The sequence below is a fragment of the Apium graveolens genome, unplaced genomic scaffold (assembly GCF_009905375.1).
Source record: "Apium graveolens cultivar Ventura unplaced genomic scaffold, ASM990537v1 ctg646, whole genome shotgun sequence".
Classification (NCBI taxonomy): domain Eukaryota; kingdom Viridiplantae; phylum Streptophyta; class Magnoliopsida; order Apiales; family Apiaceae; genus Apium; species Apium graveolens.
This window is the reverse complement of record NW_027419499.1, coordinates 74773-87319: the sequence shown is the minus strand read 5'-3', so window position 1 is coordinate 87319 and position 12547 is coordinate 74773. Positions and strand designations below refer to the sequence as shown.

Below are 12547 nucleotides of genomic sequence, written 5' to 3'. Positions count from 1 at the left end.
CATGTGCGCATCGGTGCAGATTCTTCGTAGTATCCTTTTTGCTGTGTCCGTACTTCCCTTGTCCAAGCGGTGCTATAAATGTATGGTATCAGAAACCGTGAAATTTTTTATACATTGCCATGTCGGTGAGCTGTGTTCACTATGAGGGCTTGTGGAAGATGACCTTGAAATCGTCCCTCTTGCTTAGCTTTTTCTATCTAAAAACATGTTTCAGAATCACCTACAAAACCATATTAACCGCCCATCCCAGAAAAAGAGTCGGTTTATGGGTCATTCATGTAGGGCAAACAATGTATCTCCAGTATATTTATGATCCAAGACTTTCTTCATGCAGATAGTATCTTTGTAATAACAACTTAATAATATGAACTAATTCTGATATTGCATATATCAGTCGAATGCTCTTACTTACCCCAAGATTTTCATAATTTTTTCCCATAACGATTTTCATGCTCTCTCAATGACCCAAACACAATCAAGAAAATAACAAGAATAATGGTAAGTTAAAGGAGAAGAGAAATCCTCATTTCCTACTATCAAATGCATTTGCCAACACTCAAACGTTCCAATTATCAATATCTTCTTTCTATATTGAAGTATAATCACGTGGCAGCTATGTAGCACATATGAGTCAGTGCCATGTCACAACTCCCACAAACAAATTGGTCACTTTATATCTCCATGACACCACACAGTGGTCCCACTTTTGCTTCTTGGCATCCATGTGTCAACATGGACTACGATGTGTTGACATTCGCTTTTAAAAAAAAATCGATCACTTTGCCCTTTTACCTCTTGGCATCCAAGTGTCAGCAGGGACTAGGATATGTTAATGGTCGATTTTTTGAAAAAAATTGATTTTAAGTGACCAATTTTGTCGGTCAAAAATGAACATTTTTCTTGTAGTTTTAGTAGATGATGTATTTTGAAATTATGGACTCCCATACTTTTGTATTAACTTGCTTGTTTTGTATGGATTTTGAAATTAAGTTTATATTTTAACACCTATTTGCTAGACATTGGTAATAAAACTCCAAAATAAAATAATGTTTTCATTCATATGCTTTTAAGTTGATGGTTGCATGAATCATTATGTCATCCATATTGGAATATAATAAAAATTAAACAATAATCAATCTAGTTTAATACAGACGCAAAGTCCAAGATCAACAAAGTAAATTTAAGAGGCGACATTTCAACTTGGAGTCCAGGTTCCCTATCAGTATCTCTTATCCATCAATGCAGCATGAAGACCACATTCCATTATTCGTACCACTAACAATATTTCTCTGATTAAGGCATGAGATTGCATGTTCTGGAAACTCAATTGCATTCCAATATTCAGCATCAAAACTACTTTCTTCTTGCAATGCAGTTCTAGATTCTCCAGATCCAGTTGTATTCCCGGTATTTTCATTACTGAGCATAGATCTACCACTTGCATCATGCTGCACAGGAGGCAGTGTCGCCAGACCTAACCGGCGAGGGAGTTTCAAAGGAAAAGTTGGAGGATATACAAGCTGAATTTTTTTATTAAAATGGCCATCTCCGGTCAATATTCTTGTACTTACATTAATGAAGCCATCATTGGTGGAAGTCAGATCGCTTCCATTAATGAAGCCATCATTGGTCGAATTCAGAACGCTTGTCATTGATTGTACATTTAAGATAGAAAATGGTTCAGTTGGTGGCCTAAATCAAGGAGAAGGCCAAGTGTGTTGCATCATACGACCAATTTTTGTCCGTCCATAAAATCTCCTGGTCATGTCTAGTCCGTTTCCTGCTGAAGTATAATGTGACAAGACAATCAGATCAGGTGTTGGTAGAGATAAAAAAAGAGGAGCAGGAGCTAATTGTTTCATACCTTGATAATTGATCAGTTGGCCTTGGGTCGTCGCTGTAGGTGATGAAATAATCCAGCCATCAGCCAGATCATTTATGTTTCGCCCACTTGTGGGTTGGTGTACTGATGACCACTATGGGACCATAGGAGGTGCCTGATCTGGATATGTAGCTTGAATTGGGTTTGAAAATGGAGCAGTTGGTTGCATAGATGAAGAAGAAGGCAGAGTGTGTTGCATCACACCACCAATATTTATATGTCCATAAACTCCACTCCTATTGAATCTGTCTACTGTTAAATTATTAGGCACCATGACAAGCAGATTAGATGTTTTCAGCGCCAGGGGAGTCGTAGCTATTAAGAATAGTAGTTGTAGTGTTGTAGAAGCAGCAGAGATTTCTTTGTGCCTCTCATCCTGAGCAAATAGTCTGTAGGTTTGTGCTATGCTTGGCAAAAGTTGCATCATTAAAACATTGCCTCTTACCAAGGCAAACTGTTCTGATAACTTCATCATGAACTGCAACACCCTATGTTCTTGTTGTCTTTGAACCAACCTTTGAGATAGATTGCAAGTGCACAACTCACAAGTACAGTATGGCAATGGATTTGCATCATTCAATCCATCCCAGAGAGTCTTAATCTTGGTGAAAAAATCTGAAACAGAATCAGTTCCTTGATTGATCTCCAACAGTTGTTGTTCAAAAGAGTAGATTTGAGCCATTGATGTATAACCATATCTGTCTGCTAAATCTTGCCATATCTCCTCAGCAGTTTGATAAAACAACACACTCTTAGCTATAGATTCATCAAGATTGACCAACAACCATGAAATCACTTGATTATTACACCGTTCCCAGTATTTGAACTCAGCAGCCGTGATCTCAGGTTTTGCTATTGTTCTATCAACAAATCCAAGTTTATTCTTAGTAGACAGTGTTAAGATCATAGACCTTTTCCAGTTATGAAATCCAACTCCGTTGAATTTAGCAGACACAAATTGCGTAACATTAGCATCGGAAGGATGAATATAGTAAACACTAGACAGATCTTGATTACCTTGTAACGCCATGAGACTGTTTGATGATTTGACTCAATGAAAGAAAGTGATAATCAGAAACTAGAATACAGTTTTGACTTCTAAACAATCAGCAAATCACAACAAGAAATCTGTTTAGCAATTCAATCAAGAACACAGTGATTTTAGAAGAATCAATATACGATCAGAAAAAAATAGCAATTGACAATATTTCGAGTAGAATTTCGACTTAAGAACTCAGTGTTTGCAGAAGAACAATGGATAATCTATACACACAGATGAAGAATGTATGTATATACGAATATTACGCAATAATATCTACGAACTAAATCGTTAAAGCTATTACAAAACAAGCAATAAAAGAACGATTAAAACGGAAGACACGAAGATGATAACACCTGAGATCAATACGTAATCATCCTTTTTCAGATTTCGCCATGAAAGCTAGGTTTGCAAGCTCTGATACCATGTTAGCTATTGAAGAAGAAGAATGAAAAAAATGATTGTATATTGCAAAAAATTTAGAACTGTACAATGTGATTGTTACTTATATCATAAACAGAATGCCTTTGCAATCCTTAGAAAATTCTTCACCATACTTCAAATTATACAATTCTGAACCCTCTCTTGATCACATGAAAACATTTGGTTGTTTGTGTTATGTATCAACATGCAAAATTCAGAGAGCAAAATTTGATTCTAGGGCAAATGCAGCTGTTTTTTTAGGTTATCCTAATAATACTAAGGGATACAGAGTTTTTGATCTTAAGAATAATGTAGTTGTCATTTCCAGAGATGTTACATTTCAGGAAGATATATTTCCTTTTCACATCATCTCAGAAACATCAAAGTCTCAATTTCTAAATAGTATTTTTCTTCCCAAACAGTATACAACTGATCCTGCAGATTTGCATTTCCCATCAGACATTGATCTTAATTCTAGTATTATTGACATGTCTGATGATCATATATCTGATAATCATTCATCTGAAGCTGACACTTCAGCTCACACAAATGATACTGCTAATAATTCTGATGTCAGTATCCCACTTAGGTCATCTAGTAGATCCAAACAAGTACCTACATATCTCAATGATTACTACTGTAATCTTTCTTCTACACCATCTGTTTCTTCTCATTGGTGTAATTTAGTCTCAAGTACTCACTTCCCTTATTCTCATTACACTTTTTTGGCACAACAATCTACTATTACTGCCATCATGTTATGCTGAAGCATCAAAGAATCCACTTTGGATTTCTGCAATGCAGAAAGAAATTGAAGCTTTACAGAAAAATAAAACCTGGGATTTAGTGCCATTGCCAAAAGGTAAGAAACCAATCGGATCAAAGTGGGTATATAAGGTGAAATTAATGGCAGATGGTTCCTTAGATAGATGCAAAGCACGGTTGGTGGCCAAGGGATTTAGTCAGAAATTTGGTATAGATTTTAATGAAACATTTTCACCAGTTGTCAAGATGAGTACAGTTAGGTGTATTTTATCTGTAGCAGCTAGTAGAAAATGGAAGATTTATCAACTGGATGTTAATAATGCATTTCTGCATGGTGATTTAGTGGAAGAGGTGTATATGACAGTTCCTGAAGGGATTCCTAATCCACAAGGTTTGGTTTGTAGACTCAGGAAATCTCTATATGGTCTTAGACAAGCTAGTAGACAATGGGCAGCAAAGCTTACATTTGAGTTGATAAATCAGGGATTCGTTCAATCCAAGAGTGACTATAGCTTGTTTATTCATAAAAATTGTGAAGAAATTACTATTTTGGCAGTTTATGTGGATGATATAATCATCACTGGGAGTAATGTATAGCATATTCAGCATATCAAGGAGTATTTGGATACTACATTCACCATTAAAGATCTTGGTATTCTTCACTACTTTCTTGGCATTGAAATCAATTATCTTGATGATGGTATTGTTTTGAGTCAACACAAGTTTACAAAGGATCTGTTACAAGAGTGTAATATGGATGTTTCCAAACCAGCTGTTACACCATTGCCTTTGAATTTAAAACTTTCTACTGCAGATGGTGATCTTGTTTCTAATCCTGAGGAGAATAGGTCTATTGTTGGGAAATTGAATTTTCTTACAAATACAAGACCTGATATTAGTTATACAGTTCAATTGTTAAGTCAATTTATGCAGTCTCCCTGGACTTCTCATTTTACAGCCTTGCACCATACATTGAGATACTTATCTGCTACAGCTGGTCAGGGAATCAAGTTACAGAATCCAGATAATTTGATCTTACAAGCCTTCTCAGATTCAGACTGGGCATCATATCCAGATTCTAGAAGGTCTGTTACTGGATATATCTTACTCTTTGGTGGTTCTCCAATTACATGGAAGTCAAAGAAACAACCTACAGTGTCAAGGTCTAGTTCAGAAGCTGAATATAGAGCTATGGCAGGAGCAGCATCTGAGGTTACTTGGGTTGTTCAGTTGTTGAAGGAACTAGGAGTGGATAGTTTGCATCCTGTCACTTTATCCTGTGACAATCAATCAGCTTTACACATAGCAAGGAATCCAGTGTTTCATGAACGCACAAAACACATAGAGGTTGATTGTCATTTCACACGAGATAAGGTTCTTGAAGGACTTTTGCAATTGTCTTATTTACCAACCAAGAATCAACTTGCAGATGTGTTAACGAAAATTCTTCCTTCACACCAGATGATTGATTTATGTTCCAAGTTAGGCTTGACTGATTCTCATGTGCAGCCTCACTTTAGGGGGGATATTAAGAATAGTAGTTGTAGTGTTGGAGAATTAGAATTACAATTAGAAAAAGGATAGAGTAATTCTTGTAATTTCTATTTTTCTTTATTTTCTTTTATAGCTGGCAGTTAGTTATAACTAACTTTGCCACCAAATAGTTTGTATATAAGTTGTAGGAAACAATCACATTGTACAGTTCTAAATTTTCTGCAATATACAATCATTTTTTTCATTCTTCTTCTTCAATAGCTAACAGTAGCTGCTTTTATCATACCTCCAAGGTTCATCTCTCGTCGATGGCCTTCGGCAGGTGATGGAAACTTTTTACCACCGACAAGAGAATTAATGTTTATGATACTTGCCCCTCTTCCACTCATATGGAGTTTGTTTGCTGCTACTTTATTACGTTTCATACCAAGCTGATGAGGTGTTTGCGGACTTAAAGAATGAGAAAGGGCTAATTGTGTCATACCTCTGTCATTCGTCAGTTGGAAACGGGCCGGTGTAGACTCTCTACCAACAGCCAGACCATCTCCATTTCGGCCACTTGCTGCTTCTTGTGGCATTTAAAGGAATGAAGAACCAGCCTGGGCCCGATTAGGGCCTTGTTACTCCTTCCGTTTAAGCCTCTTAACGTGCTTCTGAAGTTCCTCTTTCCTTTTGTCAGCAAAATCACTCAACTTTTTCCGCTGTTCTGCATCAAGATCCTCAATCTTTATTTTCCCATCATAGATTGATGTTGTCTGAGCTTGTAAAATTCTTCTATCATTCCTCTCTTTAAGTCGTTGAGCTTTGTTCTTCAATCTCTTACATATCTGGGAAAAGAGGCTCTTGGTATTGTATTAACCTGATTTTCTTTCGACTTCTGATCTATCGAGAAATTTATTTATTGTAGCTTTTGCTTCTTCTTTTGAGGGCCAGACGGTTGGCTCATTATCCTCACGGTTACACACCACAACTGCAGCCTCCATACCGCATATAATGGTAAGCTCGCTCACCTTCTTCAATAGCCCGGCCTTTCTTTTTCTCAAACTTTCTTTTCTCTTTTTCTCATCAGCAATTCTTGTAAAAACAACCTTTCCTCTGTGACTCATATTATCTCTGTGAATAATAATAAGCTATAGTATATGTGAAGATATTGGAGAAATATTATGTGTAAAAGAACTACACCCTTAGCATCTTATTTATATTAGTTATAGTCTGCTGATTTTCATTTGGGCCCGGGAATCTAAAAAATTGAAAAAAAATAATTGTGTTTATTGGAGACATTCTAATAAATATCAAGGAGGAACAAACCTATGTTCATATTGAATAAATGTTCGTATACATTTTTAGTATGATTAAAAACGTACAATGGTGATTGTTGTCAATTCGAGTACGTATAATCGCCACTACTTTACGTGTTAAAATAGTATGAGATGGTAAATATGGTTTTTAGTAGTTGATTAATATACTTGTTTACGACTTGTTTGGTTATGGGTGTCGGTTTAGACCGCTGGAAGTCAATGATACACATGAGGTGCTGCGCAAATTTTTCTAAAATATTTTTACAGTTTTAAAACATGAAGCTCACTTTCATGTATTATTATTATTATTAATCATGTCTGATACCTCAAATGATTGTGATTTTTATTTTTAAGAAATAGTTTTCTATATCTAAACTGAATAGATATAATTGGTTTGGGATTTTATCTAGTTAGTCATTACTTGGTTTAATTGATCAATGAAAGGAATTTAATTGATTAATTTCATTAACTGATGATTAATTAGATGGTAATCGATTTGAACTAAATTAAATTATTTTAAAATATTGTTTTCCGAACCAAAATTAAAATAATTATGGATTTGGTTAGATTAAAACACCTGTAGAATCCAAAGGTTTAACGAAATTAGCAGGGTATTTCCTCAAGTTTGTTCAGGACTTTATCTAAGTAGATACGCACTTTGCAATGGACAAGAAAGAACGGAAAATTTGCTTAGACCGACACATGGAAAGAAAGTTTTCGAGAACTAAAGGTTCAAGAGAGAACAAGGAGAACAGAAAAGAAGAGAGAAAAAGGGGGAAAATATAGAAGAGATTGATAATTGCACAAGTATTGATGTTTCCAGACGATCAAAGAGATTTTTTTCATCTACAGTGATGCTTTCCATAAAGGACTTGGATTTATATTAGTATAGAACGATAATGTAATGGTGAGTACTTCAAAATAACGGAAGACTCGTGAATAAAAATATCCGATGTATGATCTAAGTTAGCAATGTTAGGTTGTGCGAAAGATTTGGAGCCATTATTTGTTTAGGGATAAGTATTTAATTTATACAAATGTCAATAGTTGAAGTATATCTTCATGGTAGAAAAAGTTCAATACACGACAATGATGATAGTTCAAACTCATTAAAGATTAAAAATGCTCAATTATTGATTATTCGGGAAAAACTAATAAGTGGCCGACATTTTTAGCAAAAAGGGAAGTTAGTATTGTTAACCTTTTCACGAAAAATAGTAAAAGAGTTCGGAAAGTTAGAGATTATAAATAAAAGAAGACAAATTTCATGCTAAAGTCATCCGAATAAATGGCTCATATATGAATGTAGCACCTATGATTATTGGAAAAGAGTTGTAGATGTCAAGAAAAGATAATAGAAGTTTCAATCACGATAGATGATGAACTAAAATAAAATTTATACAAAGTTTTCATAAATGGAAGAATGCGCATCTCGTATAAAAAGACAAGTTTCCATTTGTGGTTCATAAAGAAATAAGAAATTTGATATCATAAAATACCTTCCACTTGCTATGAAAACAGAGATCAGAAAATAAGATATGAGAATATCGAACAATTAGGATTAAATCAGTTGGTACTAGGCGTTTTTTCCATGGGTGGAGCCTTGGGCCATGTCAGGTCGCTTGTGCCTCGTGTCGAAACAGTGTCCTTGCCTTTTTTCTGTCGACACACCACATGGCGTGCCGGACAATTGTGTCGGTGTAGAGTCTTCGTGTTAGACCTGTATCCTTTTTGTTCTGCCCGTCCTTCCCTTGTCCAAGTGGTGCTATAAATGTATGGTATCAGAAACCCTAAAATTTTTTATACATTGCCATGTCGATGAGCCGTGTTCACTATGAGGCCTTGTGGAAGATGACCTTGAAATCATTCTTCTTGTTTAGTTCTTTCTATCTAAGAACATGTATCAGACCATATTAATCGCTCATCCCAGAAAAAGAGACGGTTTAGGGGGCATTCAAGTAGGGCAGGCAATGTATCTCCATTTGAAAGCATATTTATGATAAAGACTTTCTTCATAATACATATAGTATCTTTGTATTAACAGCTTAATAATATGTACTAATTCTGATTTTGCATATTTCAGTCGAATGCTCTTACTTATCCCGAGATTTTCATAATTTTTTTCCCATAACGATTTTCATGGCCTCTAAATGTCCCCAAACACAATTAAAAAAATAACAAGAATAATGATAAGTGAAAGGAGAAGAGAAAGCCTCATGTTCCACTATCAAAATCATTTTCCAACACTCAAACATTCCCATTACCAATATCTTCTTTTTATATTAAAGTATAATCACGTGGCAGCTATGTGGCACACATGAGTCAGTGCCACCTCACAACACCCACCAAAAAATTGGTCACTTTTATATCTCCATGACACCACACAGTGGTCCCACTTTTATCTCTTGGTATCCAAGTGTCAACATGGACTACGATGTGTTAACAGTCGTTTTTTCGAAAAAATCGATCACTTCCCCCTTTTACCTCCTGGCATCGAAGTGTCAGCAGAGACTAGGATATGTTAATGGTCGGTTTTTTGAGAAAAATTGATCTTAAGTGACAAATTTTGTCAGTCAAAAATGAACATTTTTCTTCTAGTTTTAGTAGATGATGTGTTTTAAAATTTTGGGCTCCATACTTTTTGTATTAACTTGCTTGTCTTCTATGGGTTTTGAAATTAAGTTTATATTTTAACACCTATTTGCTAGAGGTTGGTAACAAAACTCCAAAAGAAAATAATTTTTCCATTCATATGCTTTTAAGTTGATGGTTACATGAATCATTGTGTCGTCCATCTTAGAATATAATAAAAATGAAAATTAAAGAATAATCTATCTAGTTCAATACAGAGGCAAAGACCAACATGAACAAAGTAAATTAATTAGGAGGCGACATTTCAACTTGGAGTCGTGGTTCTGCATCAGTATCTCTTACCCACCAATGCCGCATCAAGATCTTCTTACATTCCATTATTCGTACCATTACTATTTTTGCTCTGATTAAGGCATGAGATTGCATGTTCTGGATACTCAATTGCATTCCAGTATTCAGCATCAAAACTACTTTCGTCCAGAAATGCAGTTCCAGATTCTCTAGATCCAGTTGTATTCCCACTATTCTCTTTACTGAGCATATCTCTACCACTTGCATCATGCTGCACCGGAGGCACTGTCGGCAGACCTAACCGGCGAGGGAGTTCCAAAGGTAAACTTGGAGGAGATGCAAGCTGAATTATTTCGTTAAACTGGCCATCTCCGGTGAATGTTCTTGTACCTGCATTAATGAAACCATCATTGGTGGAATTCAGACCGCTTCCATTAATCAAGCCATCATTGGTCGAATTCAGGCCGCTTGTCATTGATTGTACATTTGAGACAGAAAATGGTTCAGGTGGTGGCCTAAATGCAGGAGAAGGCCGAGGGTGTTGCATCATACGACCAATGTTTGTCTGTCCATAAAATCTCTCGGTCATGTCAAGTCCTTTTCCTGCTGAAGTATTATGTGACATGACAATTAAATCAGGTGTTTGTAGAGATAAAGATAGAGAAGTGGGAGCTAATTGTTTCATACCTTGATAATTCATCAGTTGGCCTTGGGTCATCGCTGCAGGTGATGAAATAATTCCACCATCAGCAAGATTATTTATGTTTAGGCCACTTGCAGGTTGGTGTACTGATGGCCATTGCGGGACGAGAGGAGGTGCCTGATCTGGATACGGAGCTTGATTTGGGTAAGCAACTGGAGCAGCTGGTCCTATAAATGAAGGACAAGGCAGATTGTGTTGCATCACACCACCACAAAATGTCTCGGTCATGTTGAGTCTGTTTCCTTCTGAAGTATCATGTGACATCACAATCAAATAAGCTGTTGGTAGAGATAAAGAAAGAGGAATATGATCTAATTGTGTCATACCTTGATCATTCATCAATTGGCCTTGGGTCGTCGCTGCAGGTGATGAAACAATTTCGCCATCCGTAAGATTATTTATGCTTATGCCACTTGCGGGTTGGTATACTGATGGCCACTGTGAGACCATAGGTAGTGCCTGATCTGGATATGGAGCTTGAATTGGGTTAGCAAACGGAGCCGTTGGTCGCATAAATGAAGAAGAAGACAGATTGTGTTGCATCACACCACAAATATTTGTCTGTCCATAAACTCCGCTCCTGTTAAGTCTGTCTCCTGTTAAATAATTAGGCACCATCACAAGTGGATTAGGTGTTTGCAGCGCCAGGGGAATAGTGGCTGCTTGTTTCCTACCTCCAAGATTCATCTCTAGTCGATGGCCTTCTGCAGGTGATGGAAAATCTTTATAACGAGGCATACCAAGCTGATGAGGTGTTTGCGGACGTAAAGAAGCAGAAGGGGCTAATTGTGTCATACCTCTGCCATTCGTCAGTTGGCAACATGCCGGTGCAGACTCTCCACCAACAGCTAGACCATCTCCATTTCGGTCACTTGCTGCTTCTCGTGGCATCTGAAGGAATGAAGAACCAGCCTGGGCCTGATTAGCGCCTTGTTGCTCCTTCCGTTTAAGCCTCTTAACGTGCTTCTGAAGTTCCTCTTTCCTTTTGTCAGCAAAATCACTCAACTTTTTCCGCTGTTCTGCATCAAGATCCTCAATCCTTATTTTCCCATCATAGATTGATGTTATCTGAGCTTGTAAAATTCTTCTGTCATTCCTCTCTTTAAGGCGTTCAGCTTTGTTCTTCAATCTCTTACATTTCTGGGCAAAGAGGCTCTTGGTATTGTGTGAACGTGATTTTCTTTCCACTTCTGATCTATCGAGAAATTTGTTTATTGTAGCTTTTGCTTCTTCTTTTGACGGCCAGACGGTTGGCTCATTATCCTCACGGTTACACACCACAACTGCAGCCTCCATACCGCATAAAATGGTAAGCTCGCTCATCTTCTTCAATAGCCCTGCCTTTCTTTTTCTCAAGCTTTCTTTTCTCTTTTTCTCATCAGCAATTCTTGCAAAAACAACCTTTCCTCTGCGACCCATATTATCTCTGTGAATAATAATAAGCTATAGTATATGTGAAGATATTACAGAAATATTATGTGCAAAAGAACTACATCCTTAGCATCTTATTTATATTAGTTGAAGTCTGCATATTTTCATTTGGGCCCGGAAATCTCAAAAATTCAAAAAAAATATATTATCTTATGTTATCAAATTTCTTTATTCATTTGGCCAGCTAACCATAAAATCCAAAATTTAAAATCAAGAATGTAAAGTATAAAAATCTTTGTAGTCATTTAAGCTAAGATTCTTAAATGATTTTTATATAAAAAAATAATATCTGGCTTTTTACGAAGAAATCTCCATTAAATATTACTTCTTTTTTTTTCTTTTTGATATTAATTGACTTCTTATAGAGTATTATTTCTATCTGCAGAAGAAAAATCATGATTCTATAATCCAATATTAATTCACTACAAATCATGTAATTATTTTAATTTTTAAAATTAGATTAATTGCTATGAATTTATATTACAATTGTTTGATATAAAATACTATTTCGATTAAATTTAAATAATTATATATATATATTAATTTAAAATTGCTAACTACTAAAATAAGCATATTAAATAATAATAAAGAAATATTTTAATAACCCCCAAATATTTAGTGAGGATATC

The 12547-nt window shown here is 35.9% G+C and overlaps 2 protein-coding genes across 3 annotated transcripts; both read right to left on the bottom strand.

Moving 5' to 3' along the window:
* Positions 1–1076: 1076 nt before the first annotated feature.
* Positions 1077–3268, bottom strand: LOC141703298 (uncharacterized). 2 transcript variants are annotated; one of them, XM_074506852.1, is made up of 2 exons: positions 1865–3268; positions 1077–1783 (listed from the first exon to the last, which is right to left on the bottom strand). In XM_074506852.1, exon 1 carries the CDS (start codon positions 2910–2912, stop codon positions 1977–1979), a length of 936 nt encoding a protein of 311 aa, XP_074362953.1. In that variant the 5' UTR covers positions 2913–3268; the 3' UTR covers positions 1077–1783; positions 1865–1976. The 2 variants fall into 2 exon arrangements, with proteins under 2 accessions (XP_074362953.1, XP_074362954.1); XM_074506853.1 differs by having other exon boundaries at positions 1077–1780.
* A 6497-nt stretch (positions 3269–9765) lies between these two features.
* Positions 9766–11906, bottom strand: LOC141703297 (uncharacterized). Its single transcript, XM_074506850.1, has 2 exons — positions 10814–11906; positions 9766–10732 (listed from the first exon to the last, which is right to left on the bottom strand). Exons 1-2 carry the CDS (start codon positions 11904–11906, stop codon positions 9861–9863), a joined length of 1965 nt encoding a protein of 654 aa, XP_074362951.1. The 3' UTR covers positions 9766–9860.
* Positions 11907–12547: the final 641 nt, after the last annotated feature.